General features: G+C 41.7%; 1 protein-coding gene across 2 annotated transcripts in view; it reads right to left on the minus strand.

Moving 5' to 3' along the window:
• Positions 1-15,170, minus strand: part of hsd17b3 (hydroxysteroid (17-beta) dehydrogenase 3) — an 82,310-nt gene extending 67,140 nt beyond the window's left edge. For both annotated transcript variants that reach the window (XM_043713519.1, XM_043713512.1), the window contains exon 1: positions 14,978-15,170. In XM_043713519.1, the coding sequence (XP_043569454.1) occupies positions 14,978-15,131 (154 nt within the window). In that variant the 5' untranslated portion in view covers positions 15,132-15,170. The remainder of the gene's footprint in view (positions 1-14,977) is intronic.
• Between the last annotated feature and the right edge of the window lie 822 nt (positions 15,171-15,992).

Consider the following 15,992-nt stretch of genomic DNA (forward strand, 5'->3'; position numbering starts at 1 on the left):
CTCCTTCCTATCGGAAAGATATTGTGAAACTTGAAAGGGTTCAGAAAAGATTTACAAGGATGTTGCCAGGGTTGGAGCTACAGGGAGAGGCTGAACAGGCTGGGGCTGTTTTCCCTGGAGCGTTGGAGGCTGAGGGGTGACCTTATAGAGGTTTACAAAATTATGAGGGGCATGGATAGGATTAATATACAATGTCTTTTCCCTGGGGTGGGGGAGTCCAGAACTAGAGGGCGTAGGTTTAGGGTGAGAGGGGAAAGATATAAAAGAGACCTAAGGACAACTTTTTCACACAGAGGGTGGTACGTGTATGGAATGAGCTGCCAGAGAATGTGGTGGAGGCTGGTACAATTGCAACATTTAAGAGGCATTTGGATAGGTATATGAATAGGAAGGGTTTGGAAGGATATGGGCCGGGTGCTGGCTGGTGGGACTTGATTGGGTTGGGATATCTGGTCGGCATGGACGGGTTGGACCGAAGGGTCTGTATCCATGCTGTACATCTCTATGACTCTATGACTTGGATGAAAATGAAGATAGGTGGGTTAGTAAGTTTGCAGATGATACAAAGATGGTTGGGGTTGTGGACAGAGTAGTAGATTGTCAAAGGATGTAGTGGGATATACATCAGTTGCAGATATGGGCAGAGAAATGGCAGATGGACTTTAATCTGAGTAAGTGTAAGGTGCTGCATTTTGGGAGATCAATTGTTAAAGAAAACCATACAATTAATGGCAGGATTATGTACAGAGGGATCTTGGGATTTAAGTCCATAGCTCCCTGAAGGTGGCCATGCAAATAGTTAGGGTGGGAAAGAAGACATATGGCATGTTTGCCTTTATTTGTCAGGGAATTGAGTATAAGTGTCAGGATATCTTGTTGCAGATTTATAAGACTTTGGTTAGGCCACATTTAGAGTATTGCATTCAGTTCTGATTGCAATATTACAGAAAGGATGTGGAGGCTTTGGAGAGGGTGCAGAAGAGGTTTACCAGGATTCTGCCCGGGTTAGAGGGTATAAGTTATAAGGAGAAACTAGAAGACTTTGGGTTGTTTTCTCTGGAGCGGTGGAGGCTGAGGGGAGATTTGAAAGAAGTTTATAAAATTATGAGATGTATAGCTGGGATAGATGTTCAGAGTATTTTTCCCAGAGTTGAAATGTCTAACACTAAGGGACATTCATTTAGGGTGAGAGGGTAAAAGTTAAAAGGAGACACAAGGAGCAAGGTTTTTTTACACAGAGAGTGGTACAAGTCTGGAATGCTCTGTCAGGGGTGGTGGTGGAGGCAGATACGATAGGGGTATTTAAGAGATGTCTGGATAATCACATAAATATGCAAGGAATGGAAGGATATGAACTAATGGCAGACAGAAGAGATTAGTTTAATTTGGCGTCATGTTTGGCACAACATGTGGCCGAAGGGCCCACTCCTGTGCGGTACAGTTCACTGTTCTCACCAGACAGTAACAAATAAAAACACCTGCAGGCAATGAAATAGATCTATATGCAGTCAGAGGGAGTATTGCATTGTCAGAGATGCAGTCTTTCAGAAAACCCACTGCAGTTTCAACTGGATAGACAAGAATACAATCAATGAGTATAGGCTGATCCATTTGGATGGTAATGGAAAAGTGTTGGTGTAGGAAGGCAAAATGTTGGAATAGGAAGATGTGTGGCCAATCATATGAAAGGCAATAAGTAGCTCCATGAGGAAAGAAAATCTTCTATCCTTACCTGATCGGGCCTGTATGTGACTCAAGACACAGAGCAATGTAGTTGGCTGCTAACTGACATTTGAAATAGTCTAAGAGCTTATCTGTTCATACGCAAAGACAGATGAGCAACAAACGCTGGCCTTGACAGCAATTCCCAGATTCTACCCAATTTATTTTTAGAAAAAACAGATTGATGTGAGAATATTTACTTTTCTCAGTTACATAGGACATTGTTATGACTCTGATAAAAGTGGCTTTTCTATTGTTACAAGGATGGAAACCTGATTGGAGAGGTGCTGGGAAAAAAATTTATGTATTTAAGAGCAAAGAAATATTGGACAGCAGGCATTTATTTGTAGGAGTGGGGCAATACCTGAGAAGGGTGAGATCATCTTCAAATAACAGAAGAACCAAGAAGTGAGACGGTCAGTTGTTTTATGGGAATAGGGCCAAGGGAATAGGTGATGGGTCCCAAGAGCAATTTGAGATCAGAGAAGTGATGAAGGGAGATAGGAGAGAAACTAGCAAAGGTGGGGTTTCAGGGCTAAGGAAAGCTTGAACCTTTGGAAAAATTTGGCCCCTGGTGCTCAGAGAAGGAGGATAGGTAGCAGAGTGAGCGAAAGCAATCCATGATTCTTACATCTGTTGGAGGTAACAGCAGTAGAAGACAAGTGATAGCAGTTTAACAATATGGATTTTAGTTCAGCACAGAAACCTGCGGTTATTTTTACATTCTAGGGTGATCTCAGAATAGAGAGCAGGAATTTATAATGCATTATTGTCTAGTCAGATAGTGATGAATGATGATTAAACTGATTATCCACTACATGATATGTGGGTCCTATCAAGGTGAGATTGAGTAACAGTGAAAACGAAGGTATAGTCGAGTCAATTAATAACTGTAGAAATGTTGGTCAAGACAGGGCTGAACTGCTGGACAGTCAAGATTTGAAAGCACAATTGTGGGTGAAATAGAGGAAATTTTAGATGAAATAGAATTAAGAAGGACTGAAAGTGGGAAGGAGGATGTATGTGATGAAAATTGCAAGGGATTGAGTTTAGACGGCCTTATCTGTGATTGACAGAATATGAGTAGTGACGCCATGCAAAATGGTTGGTTACACCATGGACTGAGAAGAGAAAAATTAAAGAAGGACAGGAGGGCAGTCCATTCAGGAAAATGAGCATGATGAATTGGGACAGAGGTTGAAATCACAGGGATTGGTTGCTATAATTGCTGACAGAGATGTTTTTAAAGGTATGGGCAATACAGAACAAGGTATCAGGAGAGGAAGAACAAGACAAGACCTGCAAAATGAGGAGGGAGTGAAGGAACAGAAGGAAAATGAGAAGAATCTTCCTGTACACCTCAGTTCACCAGATTTCTGTTCAAACAAGTTGCTCAGCCAATGTTCTACGGTACATACTCCACTTACTTATCATGCTTTAACTATTCACATACTTTAGCTCTCATATTTTCATTCCTGCAGTTATGCCATCTCATGCTTCATAATAATACTTCTGTAATTTAACTGTCATGTCCATCTAACCACATTACAAGCTTTTCTTCAGGATGTAGTATTTTCCCATCTGCCTTTACTTTGCTCTGTTGTTACCCATCTCCCACTGTTGTTGTTACCAGATGTATTTATGGTTTTCCTAGTCCCACTGGTGGGTTCTTAATTGGAAAGACAAGGGAATGTTTCTGTTATCAATTACCTCAAAATTATGTTTCTGTATATCAACCTTTCTAAGACTGGAAACAGTTTCTCTGTATTTACCCTCTCAAAAGTTGGATGGTATAGATCATCTCTATCAAACCTCCTCAAAGCCTTCCCCTTTTTAGCTGGCACTAACCAGTATCATAGAGTCATAGACTCCTACAGCATGGAGACAGCCCCTTTGGTCCAAATAGATCCATGACAACCAAAATGTCCATCCACACTAACCCCATTTCCCTGCACTTGGCCCATATCCTTCTAAACTTTTCCTATCCATATATTTGTCCAAATGCCTTTTAAATGTTGTTAGTGTAACCATCTCAACCACTTCCACAGGCAGCTGCATTCCATATGCATGCCACTCTCAGGTTCCCTTATATTCTTTCCCCTCTAACCTTAAACTGATGCCTGTAGTCCTCAATTCCCCAACCCTGGGAAAAAAACTGAGTGCGTTCACCCTGTCCATGCTTCTCATGATCTTACACACTTTTATAAATCACCCCTCAGTCTCTTATGCTTGAAAGAAAAAAAGTCCTAGCTTAGAACATAGAACAGTACAGCACAGTACAGGCTCTTCAGCCCACAATGTTGTGCCAAGCATTGATCTTAATCTAAGATCAACCTAACTTACACACTCTTCAATTTACTGCTGTCCATGTGCTTGTCCAGCAGTCACTTAACTGTCTCTAATGTCTTTGACTCTACAACCACACTGGCAATGCATCCCACGCACCCACCACTCACTGTATAAAGAACCTACCTCTGACATCTTCCCTATACCTTCTTCCAATCACCTTAAAATTATGATCCCTCATGACAGCCATTTCTACTCTGCGGAATCGTCTCTGACTATCTACTATATCTATGCTGCTCATTACCTTATACATCTCTATCAAGTCACCTCTCTTCCTTCTTGTCTCCAATGTGAAAAGCCCTAGCTCACTCAACCTCTCCTCATAAGACGAGCCCTCCAATCCAGGCAGTATCCTGGTATATCTCTTCTGCACCCTTTCTAAAGCAACTACATCTTCCAATAATAAGGTGACCAGAACTGGACACAATATTCCAAATGTGATCTAACCAGGGTATGATAGAACTGCAGCATAACCACACAGCTCTTAACCTCAATCCCCCTGTTAAAAACCTAAAACACCATATGACCTCTTAACAACCCTATCAACTTGGGTGGCAACTTTGTGGGATCTATGTACGTGGACACCAAGATTCCACTGTTCCTCCACACTGCCAAGAATCCTGTCTTTAATCCTGTATTCAGCATTCAAATTTGTCCTTTCAAAATGAATCACTTCACATTTATCCAGGTTGAGCTCATATGCCATTTCTCAACCCAGCTTTGCATCCTGTCAACATCTTCTTGTAGCCTGAACAGCCCTCAACGCTATCTACAATGCCACCGATCTTTGTATCAACAGCAAACTTACTAACCCACCCTTCCACTTCTTCATCCAAGTCATTTATAAAAATGACAAAAAGCAGACACCCAAGAACAGATCCCTGTGGGACAACACTGGTCACCAACCTCAAGGAGGAATACTTTCAATCCAATACCACTCGCTGTCTTCTTTCGGCCAGCCAATTCTGTATCCAGGCAGTCAAATTTCCTTGTATCCAATACTTCCTAACTTTCTGAATGAGCCTAACGTGGGGAAACTTACCAAATGCCTTACTGAAATCCATATACACCACATCCACTGCTCGACTTTCATCAACTTGTCTTGTCACATCCTCAAAGGAGCTCAATAAGGCTTGTGGGGCATGATCTGCCCCTCACAAAGCCATGCTGACTATCTTTAATCAAGCTATGTTTTTCCAAATAGTCATAAATCCTATCTTTCAGAATCCTTTTCAGTATCTTGCTTACTACAGACGTAAGACTGACTCGTCTATAATTCCCAGGGATTTCCCTATTCCCTTTCTTGAACAGAGGAACAACATTTGCCTCCCTCCAATCATCCAGTACTACCCCCAGAGAGAGTGAAGATGCAAAGATCATTGCCAGATGCCCAGCAATCTCATTCCTCACGTCCCATAGTAACCTTGAGTATATCTGATCCAGACCTGGGGACCTATCTATTTTGATGCTTCCCAGAATTTCTAACACATCCACTTTTTTAATATCAATCTGTTCAAGCCTATTAACCTGGTCCACAGTATTCTCACTATCAACAAGTAGCCTCTCTCTAGTGAATACTGAAGCAAAAAGCTCATTAGAGCCTCCCATACCTCTTCAGACTCTAGGCACAAGTTCCCTTCACTATCCCTGATCGACCCTACCCTCTCTCTGATCATTCTCTTATTCCTCATTTACATGTAGAATGCCTTTGGTTTTTCTCTAATCCTTCCCACCAAGGTTTTTTAATGCCTCCTCTTAGCCCTCCTCAGTCCATTTTTGAGTTATTTCCTAGCTACCTTGTAATCCTCTAAAGCTGTACCAGATCATTGCTTCCTCAACCTTAAGTGCACTTTTTTCTTGCTCTTGACTAGAAGCCCCTCTTCTCCTGTCATCCAAGGCTCCTTCACCTTACCAATCCTTGCCTGTCTCAGTGGGACAAAGTTATCCAGCACTTGCAACAACTGCTCCTTAAACAGCCTCCACATTTTTGTTGTGCATTTCTCGTAGAACAATTTTTCCCAATTTATACTCCACAGCTCCAGTCCAAGAGCAGTATAATTTCCTTTCCCTCAATTAAATACCTTCCCATACTGTTTGTCCCTATCCCTCTCCAAGGCAATGTGAAAATGAGGCAGTTGTTGTCACTGTCATCAAAATGCTCTCTCTCCAAGAGATCTGACACCTGGCCTGGCTAGTTGCCTAGCACCAATTCAAATATGGCCTCCCCCCAATCAACCTATTGAGTCAGGAATCCTTCCTGGACACACCTGACAAAATCAGCTTCATCCAGACCATCTGTACTAAGGAGGTTCCAATCAATATTGAGGAAGTTGAAGCCACCCATAACAACTAACTCTGTTACATTCTGCACCTTTCCAAGATCTGCTGTTCAATCTGTTCTTCCATCTCTCTGCTGCTATTGGGGAGATCTATAGAAAACACCCAATAAAGTGACTGCTCCATTCCTGAAACTGACTTCCACCCATACTGACTCAGTAGACAAACCCTCCTCAACAACCTCCTTTTCCGCAGCTGTACTGGACTCTCTAATTAACAATGCTACTCTCCCTCCTCTTTTAGCTCCAGCCCCCCACCTTTAGATTAAAAAATCTAAACCCTGGAACACCCAGCAACCATTCCTGCCTCTGTGAAATCCATGTCTCCGTTATGGCCACAACATCGTAATTCCAAGTACTGATCCATGCTCCAAGCTCATCACTCTTATTCCTGACACTCCTTGCATTGAAACAGACACTTTAACCCACCATTTTGCCCTATCAATTGTGTATCCTTCCTGACACACTCTCTGCATTTTGTTTCTGTCCATTTAACAACTACCCTCTCCTCTGATCTGTAGTTCTGATTCCAAACCGTCTGTCAAACTAGTTTCAACCTTCCCGAAGTGTTCTAGCAAATCTCCAGGCAGGACATTAGTGCCCTCCAATTAAAGTGCAACCCATCCTTCATGTACAGGTCCCACCTTCCCCAAAAGGTACCCCAGTGATCGTCATATCTGAAGCCCTCCCTGCTGCAGCAGCCTTGTAGCCAGGTGTTTAGCTGCACTCACTCTCTGTTCCTCACCTCATTAGCAAATGTCACCAGTAGTAATCCTGAGATTATTATGCTGTTTGTCCTGCTTATTAGCTTCCAAGCTAATTCCCTGAAATCTCCTTAGATCTCCTCCCTATATCTCAGACCCTTGAGACCTGGCAACATTGTTGTAAATTTCTTTTGCACTCTTTCCAGTTTAGTAACATCGTTCATATAGCAAGGTGTCATCCAAGGCACCACCTTCATTTTACCAATCCTTGCCTGTCTCAGTGGGACAAAGTTATCCAACATTTGCAACAATTGCGGCCTCACCAACATCCTGCACAAGTGCAATACAACTTCTCAAGTTCTATACTCAGTGCCTGACTGAAGGCCAGTGTGCCAAAAGCCTTCTTCACTGCCCTGTCTACCTGTGACTTCACTTTCAGAGAACTGTGCACCTGAACTCCAAGGTCCTTCTGTTCCATTACATTCCTTAAGGCCCTACCATTCATCATGAAACTCCTACCTTGACTTGACTTTCCAATGTGCAAGACCTCACACCCTATATTGAACTCCATTTTCCATTTCTCAGCTCAAGGTCCTACTCCAATTTCTGATAACCTTCCTCACCATCCATGGTATCCCCTATTTTAGTGTCATTTGCAAAGTTAATGATCATGCCTTGCACATTCTCATCCAAATCACTGATATAGATGGCAAACAGTAATGGGACCAGCACTGACCCCTGAGGCACTCGAGTCACAGGCCTCCAGTCTGACAAGCATCCTTCCACTGTTACCCTCTGCTTCCTACCATCAAGCCAATTGTGTATCCAATTTGCCAGCTCACTCTGGATTCCATGCAATCTAACATTCCAGAGCAGGCTGCCATATGGAACCTTATCAAAGGCCTTACTGAAATCCATATAGACTAGGTCTGCTGCCCTGTCTGGTCACTTCACCAAAGAACTCTGGCAAATTTGTGAGGCATGATCTCCCACGCACAAAGCCACGCTGACTATTCTAATCCAACCATGTCTTTCAAAATGCATGTGTATTTTATCTCTCAGAATCTTCTATAGTAACTTACCCACCACAGATGTAAGCTTACTGGTCTATAGTTCCCAGGCTTTTCTTTGCTGCCCTTCTTGAATAAGGTGTAATCCAAGATGGAGATTGAGAAAAAATTGTGGCTGTAAGAGCTGCTCTTTTTTTTGAGGTATTTTAGGTGTTGGAGGTGATTTCCTTGAATATCAGGAGCAGCAAATACTGTTTTATAGGCTGTTGCATTGTTTTGGAACTTTGGGGGAAAAAGGGATTTTTAAAAGGGAGAAAGACAGACAAAAGGCAGCAACCACATGCTAAGTGGGGGAGAGAGAGAAAGAAACCTACACTGTTAACTGACACAGCAGTGATTCTTCATAGTTTCTTCCTTTGCTGCATGGATTCATGTATCTCTGGACATTGGAGTGCATCTGGGAAAAATTAACACACAGCAAAATTCATAGCTGACCTTGGAGGAACTTGTATGGGAGAACTCACAGCATAGGACTAGATAAGTGCATAGTTTTTTAATGTGTAACCTTGCTGTACAGTAATGAGTAGAATGAGTTATTTCTTGATCATACGTTTTATTGAAATCTGTCTCTTGCTTAGATTTTAAAAATATAAACCATAAGTACTAAGTTAGCCTGGAGCAGTGATTTGTTTTAGAGCAAAAAGATGGTGCTATTTTCTAGAGCTGTTGATAGTGAAGGAGCAAAGTTTAGTGGAGTGATATTCTCTTCTTGTCAGCTGTGGGAGTTTAGGAAGAGTTTCCATGTTACTGATTATTATGTCTGCAGGAAGTGTCTTTGGTTGTGAATCTTATCATATTTCATGGATCAGTTAGAGTGACAGTTAGAAGAAATGGATGACAGCGAAAGGGACAAAAGCCACAGATACAGTCAGATAGATGGTTTACCTCCAGGAAAGATAGGAGGGATAGGCAAGTAGTGCAGGAGTCTTATGTGACTATCCCCATTTCAAACAAATATGCTGTTTTGGAAAATGTAGGGGGTGATGGACTCTCAGAGGAAAGTAGTACGAACAGCCAAGTTTCTGGTATCAAGGCTGGCTCTAATATAACGAGGGGTTCACTGGGTTCCTAGTGATGGATTGGGATAGGGAACTCTCTAGTCAGAGACACTGAAAGATGTTTCTGTGGCCAGCAATGAAAAGTCAGAATGGTGTGTTGCCTTCCTGGTGCCAGGATCAAGGATATCTCAGAGAGGGTGCAGAAATTTCTCAAAGGGGAGACAGATCAGCAGGAGGTCATTGTATACATTGGAACCAATAACAAAGGAAGGGAAAAGAATGAGACTCAGAAGGGGGAATATAGAAAGTTAGGCAGGAATTTAAAAAGAAGTCCTCGAGGGTAGTGATATCTGGATTACTCCCAGTGCTACGACCTAGTGAGGGCAGGAATGGAAGGATAGAGCAGATGAATGCATGGCTCAAGAGCTGGTGCAGGGGAGGAGGGTTCATTGGAATCTCTTCTGGGGTAGAAGTGATATGTTTAAGAAGGACAGATTGCATTTGAATTGGAAGGAGACTAATAAACTGGCAGGGAGATTTGCCAGAGCTGCTTGGGAGGATTTAAACTAGTAAGGTGGGGGCATGGGAACCAGGGAGATAGTGAGGAAAGAGATCAATCTGAGACTGATGCATTTGGAAAGGGAGTGAGTCAAACAGTCAGGGCACACAGGAACAAAGCAGAGAACAACATACGACTGATAAATTAAACTGCATTTACGTCAATGCAAGAGGCCGAACAGGGCATGGTTAGGAACATGGGACTGGGATATCATATCAATTACAGAAACATGGCCCAGGGATGGAGAGGGCTGGCAACGTAATGTTCCAGGATACAAGTGCTACAGGAAAGACAGAAAGGAGGCCAGGAGAGGAGTGGGAGTGCCATTTTTGATAAGGGACAGTAGTACTGCAGTACTTAAAGTGGATAATCCTGGGAATATATTCAGGGAAGCTACTTGGGTGGAACTGAGAAATAAGAAAGTGATGATCACCTAATTGGGATTGTATTATAGACTCCTTAATAGTCAGCTGGAAATTGATAAACAAATTTGTAAGGAGATTTCAGTTATCTGTAAGAACAATAGGGTGGTTATGGTAGTGGGTTTTAACTTGCCAAACATAGACTAGGACTGTCATTATGGGAAGGGTTTAGATGGAGTGGATTTTTAAAACTGTATACAAGAAAAATTTCTGATTCAATATGTGGATGTACCTACTAGAGAAGGTGCAAAACTTGAACTACTCTTGGGAAATAAGGCAGGGCAGGTGACTGAGGCATCTTTGGGGCCAGCAACTATAATTCTATTAGTTTTAAAATAATGATGGAAAAGGATAGACTGGATCTAAAAGTTCAAGTTCTAAATTGGAGGGAGGCTAATTTTGACGGTATTAGGCAAGAACTTTCAAAAGCTGATGTTTGCAGGTAAAGGGATGGCTGGAAATTGAGAAGCCTTAAATATGAACTTGATTGAGTTTTTTGAAGAAGTAACAAAGAAGATTGATGAGAGCAGAGTGGTGGACATGATCTATATGTAATTTAGTAAGGTGTTTGACAAGGTTCCCCATGGGAGACTGGTTGGCAAGGTTAGATCTCATGGAATACAGGGAGAACTAGCCATTTGGATACAAAACTGGCTCAAAGGTAGAAGACGGAGGGTGGTAGTGGAGGGTTACTTTTCAGACTGGAGGCCTGTGACCAGTGGTATGTCACAAGGATTGGTGCTGCATCCACTGCTCTTCACCATTTATACAAATGATCTGGATGTGAACGTAATAGGTCTAATTAGTAAGTTTGCAGATGACACCAAAATTGGAGGTGCAGTGCACAGTGAAGAAGGTTACCTCAGTACAATGGGATCTTGATCAGCTGGGCCAAAGGGCTGAGCGGGAAATGGAGTTTAATTTAGATAAATGCTGTATTTTGGAAAAGCAAATCTTCGCAGCACTTATACACTTAATGGTAAGGTCCTATGGAGTGTTGGTGAACAAAAAGACCTAGGAGTGCAGTTGCTTAGTTCCCTGAAAGTAGAGTCGCAGTTAGATAGGATAGTGAAGAAGGTGTTTGGTATGCTTTCCTTTATTGGTCAGAGTATTGAGTATAGGAGTTGGGAGGTCATGTTGAGGCTGTACAGGACATTAGTTAGGCCACTGTGGGAATACTGCATGTAATTCTGGTCTCCTTCCTTTTGGAAGGATGTTGTGAAACTTGAAAGGGTTCAGCAAAGATTTACAAGGACGTTGCAGGAGAGGTTGAATAGACTTGTGCTGTTTTCTCTAGATTGTCAAAGGCTGAATGGTAACCTTAGAGAGGTTTATGAAATCATGAAGGACATGGATAGGATAAATAGACAAGGTCTTTTATCTGGGGTGGGGGAGTCCATAACTAGAGGGCATTGGTTTAGGTGAAAGGGAAAAGATATAAAAGGGACCGAACGGGCAACGTTTTCACGCAAAGATTGGTGCGTGTGTGGAATAAGCTACCAGAGAAAGTGGTGGTGGCTAATACAACTACAGCATTTAAAAGGCATCAGGATGGGTATATGAACAGAAAGGGTTTAGAGGGATATGGGCCAAGTGCTGGCAAATGGGACTTGATTAGGTTAGGATATCTTGTTGGCATGAATGAGTTGGATCAACGGGTTTATTTCCATGTTGTGCATCTCTATGACTCTACTTGCTACTCTCCAGTCTTCCAGTACCATACCCATGACTAACGATAATGCCAAATAACAACCAGTGCTTTCTGTCGGTTTGGGGTGGGAGGGTGAGGAGAAGACATTTTAATATGTAGTCCCACTTCTACCCAGTCCTTCACCATTCCTTCAGACAGTATGCAGCATTTTTGGCATTCTTCATCAATGTACTGTGTCTTGAACATCAATATCATACTTGGAAGGTGTGCCAGATGATCAACTTCCACACCCCCATGTTTACATTTATGTAGCTTAAAATCTTGTATACCTTTGATATATTTTAGAATTATGGTCAAGTTCAGGGTGTCATGCAATTTGAAATTTAGTAAATGGCTAGGAATATAGTCATCTTCAGGAGGAGAAAGTCAAACCAAAATGCAGCACCTTGCATTTATCTAAATTAAACTCCATCTGCCACTCAGCCCATTAGCCTGCCTGATCAAGGTCCCATTGTACTCTGAGGTAACCTTCTTCACTGTGCACTGCAGCTCCAATTTTGGCGTCATCTACAAACTTACTAATTAGACCTCCTACGTTCATATGCAAATGGGCAGATTCCTAGCATTTTAAATTTAATGCAGAGAAGCATGAAGAATAATAAAGGTGGTAATATAAATTATTTAGAACAATTTTAAAAATGGATGCAGGAACAGAAAAATCATGGCAGTCTTAAGTGACTTCAAAGGACAAATTAACAAAGTTAGTGCAGAATAATGTTAACAACCCTCCTGTTTTCTGTATGAGTCAAAGAGGATGGGTGATCTGCTTGCTGAGCACTGCTTTCGCAACTATAGCGAATACATCATTGTGCATGGGGGTGAACAATAGCAAATCCTGTGGCACAGAGGTGGTTCAACAGCATCACCATCTCAAAAGCTAACTTGCCCAATATCGGGACATTAATCACTGAAAATAAGAATACTGAATAGGATATGTTGTCCATGTGCATGCCAGGCACCAAATTCCAGAAACAACTGCTCTAATTGGAATTCAGTTGCATCAGGAAACACATGGAAGGATCGCAAAAATGCTTGAGAGATGTTATCTAAAGATGCTTGAATATATCAAATATTTTTGCCAACTTGTGGGAGCCTTTGACTCATGAGTGACCAAAATGGAAAAGGCTCATTAAATAAAGCACTTAACATATCAAGAGGCCTCATCAAGAAATTACACAGGTTCAATGTGGAGCATACACACCTCCAAGAAACCCATCTTGCCAAACCTTTAGGTACCACCTGCCCCACAAAGTCTATATATCCCACATTAGACTTCCCATCAGTTCAGAATCCATCAAACAGATATGAAGCAAATCGTCACTGATCCTGAAAGGTTACATAATAGCAGTGCTTTGATTAGTATGGTTTGCTACCAACTATGAAGTCCTTTCTAGACTGACGCCCCCCCCCCCCAACGCCCCCCATTGCTTCATTGCTGATTGTGAGGAGGACAATAGTGGGGCAATAATAGAAAGTCCTTGAAACTGCCAAGAGTACCGCTAGCAAATGAGGAAATGAGACAGAGAGAAAGAGAGAGAGAGTGAGAGATAGAGAGAAGACAGAACTTAGCAAACTCTTAATTTTAGGTAATGAGGTGATGCATTTTGGTACAGCCAGTCAGGGTATGACTTATACATTTAATGGTAAAGTCTTGGGGTGTGTTATCATACAAAGGGACCTTGGGGTTCAGGTTCATAGGTACTTGAAAGTCGAGTTACAGGTAGACAAAGTAGTGAAAAAGGCATTTTGTATGTTTGCCTTTATTGGTTAGAAACTTGATTTTTATTGGTCAGTGCATTGAGTATAGGAATTTGGAGGTCATGTTGCGGCTGTACAGGACATTGGTTTACTGCATTCTGTTCTGGTCTCCCTGCTATAGAATGAACGTTGTGAAACTTGAAAGGGTTCAGAAAAGATTTCCAAGGCCATTGCCAGGTTTGGAGTGTTTGAGTTATAGGGAAAGGCTGAATAGGCTTAGGCTGTTTTCCCTGGGGCATAGGAGACTGTGGGGTGGCCTGATCAAAGTTTACAAAATCATGAGAGGCATGGATAGGGTTAATAGGTAAGGGAGTTCAAAACTAGAGGTCATAGATTTAAGGTGAGAAAGGAAAGATTTAGAAGGGACCTAAGGGGAAATATTTTCATGCAGAGGATGGTACGTGTATGGAAAGAGCTGTCAGAAGCAGGCTGGAAGAGATACAATATTTAAAAAGGATTGGGATGGGTTTAGAGAGATACGGGCCAAATGCTGGCAAATGGAACAAAATTAATTTAGAATATCTGGTTGGTATGGTTGAGTTGGATCGAATGGTCTGCTACTGTGCTGGACATCTCTGTGACCCTATGGGGGGAGGAACAAATTTGGAGAAACAGATTCATAGCAGCCTGGGATATGCGCTTGCTGTATTTTATTCCAGAAGTCAGGCAGCTTTCATTGAGGACTGAGTATGATGTCTTTGAGGCATGGCAGTCTCTGAATTGAATTAGGTTTATTTTAGTTTATCATTTTCAGAGCTTGTTGTATATTATGAAACGTCAAAGAATTGTACGAAAATTTTAGTTGCGAGTTATCTATATCAGTTGTGCATTCACTGAATCAGAAAAGAATAAAGCTGCAGACCACTTTGCACAACATCAGGATGTCCGGCAATCTTCTACAAACAACAATTATTATAATAACCAGAACATCGGCTTTTAGTTGTTCAAGGAAGAAATTCAAATCAGACCCCGTCCCACCCCCCAAAAAAACCCTGTTCCTTCAATGAAGCCTTTAGGAATCATTCTTCCCTCAGGGGAAGGGATATTGCTACCAGATCGACGAGAGTTTAATGTGTCGTTCGAAGTAGCACTCGGACATAATCTCAAAAGTTTCTATTCAGTGGTGCTCCACTTCCCTCATAACACCCGGTCCCAGTGAAATGCAGACATTTAACAGAAAAAAGTTTGCAAATTTTATAACAAATTGATCCTTTCAATGGTGAGTGGTTCTTGTGTTTCGAAAGTTTCACCTTCAAAGATATGTGCAAGTTTTAAAACTTTGTAGGGCATTCCTTTCTGCGTTATATTAGCACAACTGTATTAGAACGCCGTGTAATCTTAAAAAAGTTACCTGCCCATTCGCCCAAAGATCGGAAGAAGGAATTCGGCACTCCAACCCATTTCGTCAGTATCAAATACTTCAGGCACTTCGTTATTTGTAGAAAAATTTTACAGATAGTAAATATGCCGAACAAAATAAATGCGTTCTCCGTGAATGTTTCCATTGTTGCAGTACACACAGTCACAGTAACCTGTGATGATGAGACTGGTTGGGCTGTCAGCTTTCAAAATATCCCAAGCTACTTGTCAATCACAAACCGTTGCCATAGGAACCGCAAAACACTACCAATCAAGATTGACTTGGAGATGCCGGTGTTGGACTGGGGTGTACAAAGTTAAAAATCACACAACACCAGATTATAGTCCAACAGGTTTAATTGGAAGCTAGTGTACTTCCTATTAAACCTGTTGGACTATAACCTGGTGTTGTGTGATGTTTAATCAAGATTGAGTCCTGGTTACTGGGCCCGCATTTTAACCAACGGAGACTTTACTGTTAGGGAGCAATTGTGGTGATAATTTCAGAGTTCTCCTTTATAGTGTCAGAGAAAACAGATCCTTTGGTTGAACTAGTCCACGCTAACCATGTTCCCAAACTAAATTAGTTCAACTTGCCTGCGCTTAGCCAATATACCTCCAAAACTTTCCTATTAATGAACATATCCAAATGTCTTTTAAATGTTGTAACCGTACCTGCATCCACCACTTTCTCAGGCAGTTCGTTCCACATGGGAACCACTCTGTATAAAAAAAGTTGCCCTTTATGTCCTTTTTAAATCTTTCTGCTCTCACCTTAAAAAATATGCCCCTTAGTTTTGAACTCAGCATCCTAGGGAAAGTCTGTAGTCATTCACTTTATCTAAGAGCTTTACAGTCCAAGGCATGTTACATTGAAACCCTCAAGCTACAGGAACCAAGGGAGAAATTTCAGGTTATTCCCTGTTATAATCCCTCACTGCATATTGTACAAACTTGCAAATTGACAAAAGACTGCGACACTCCAATCTAACTTCAATTACACTACA

Source organism: Chiloscyllium plagiosum, chromosome 2 (genome assembly GCF_004010195.1).
Source record: "Chiloscyllium plagiosum isolate BGI_BamShark_2017 chromosome 2, ASM401019v2, whole genome shotgun sequence".
Classification (NCBI taxonomy): domain Eukaryota; kingdom Metazoa; phylum Chordata; class Chondrichthyes; order Orectolobiformes; family Hemiscylliidae; genus Chiloscyllium; species Chiloscyllium plagiosum.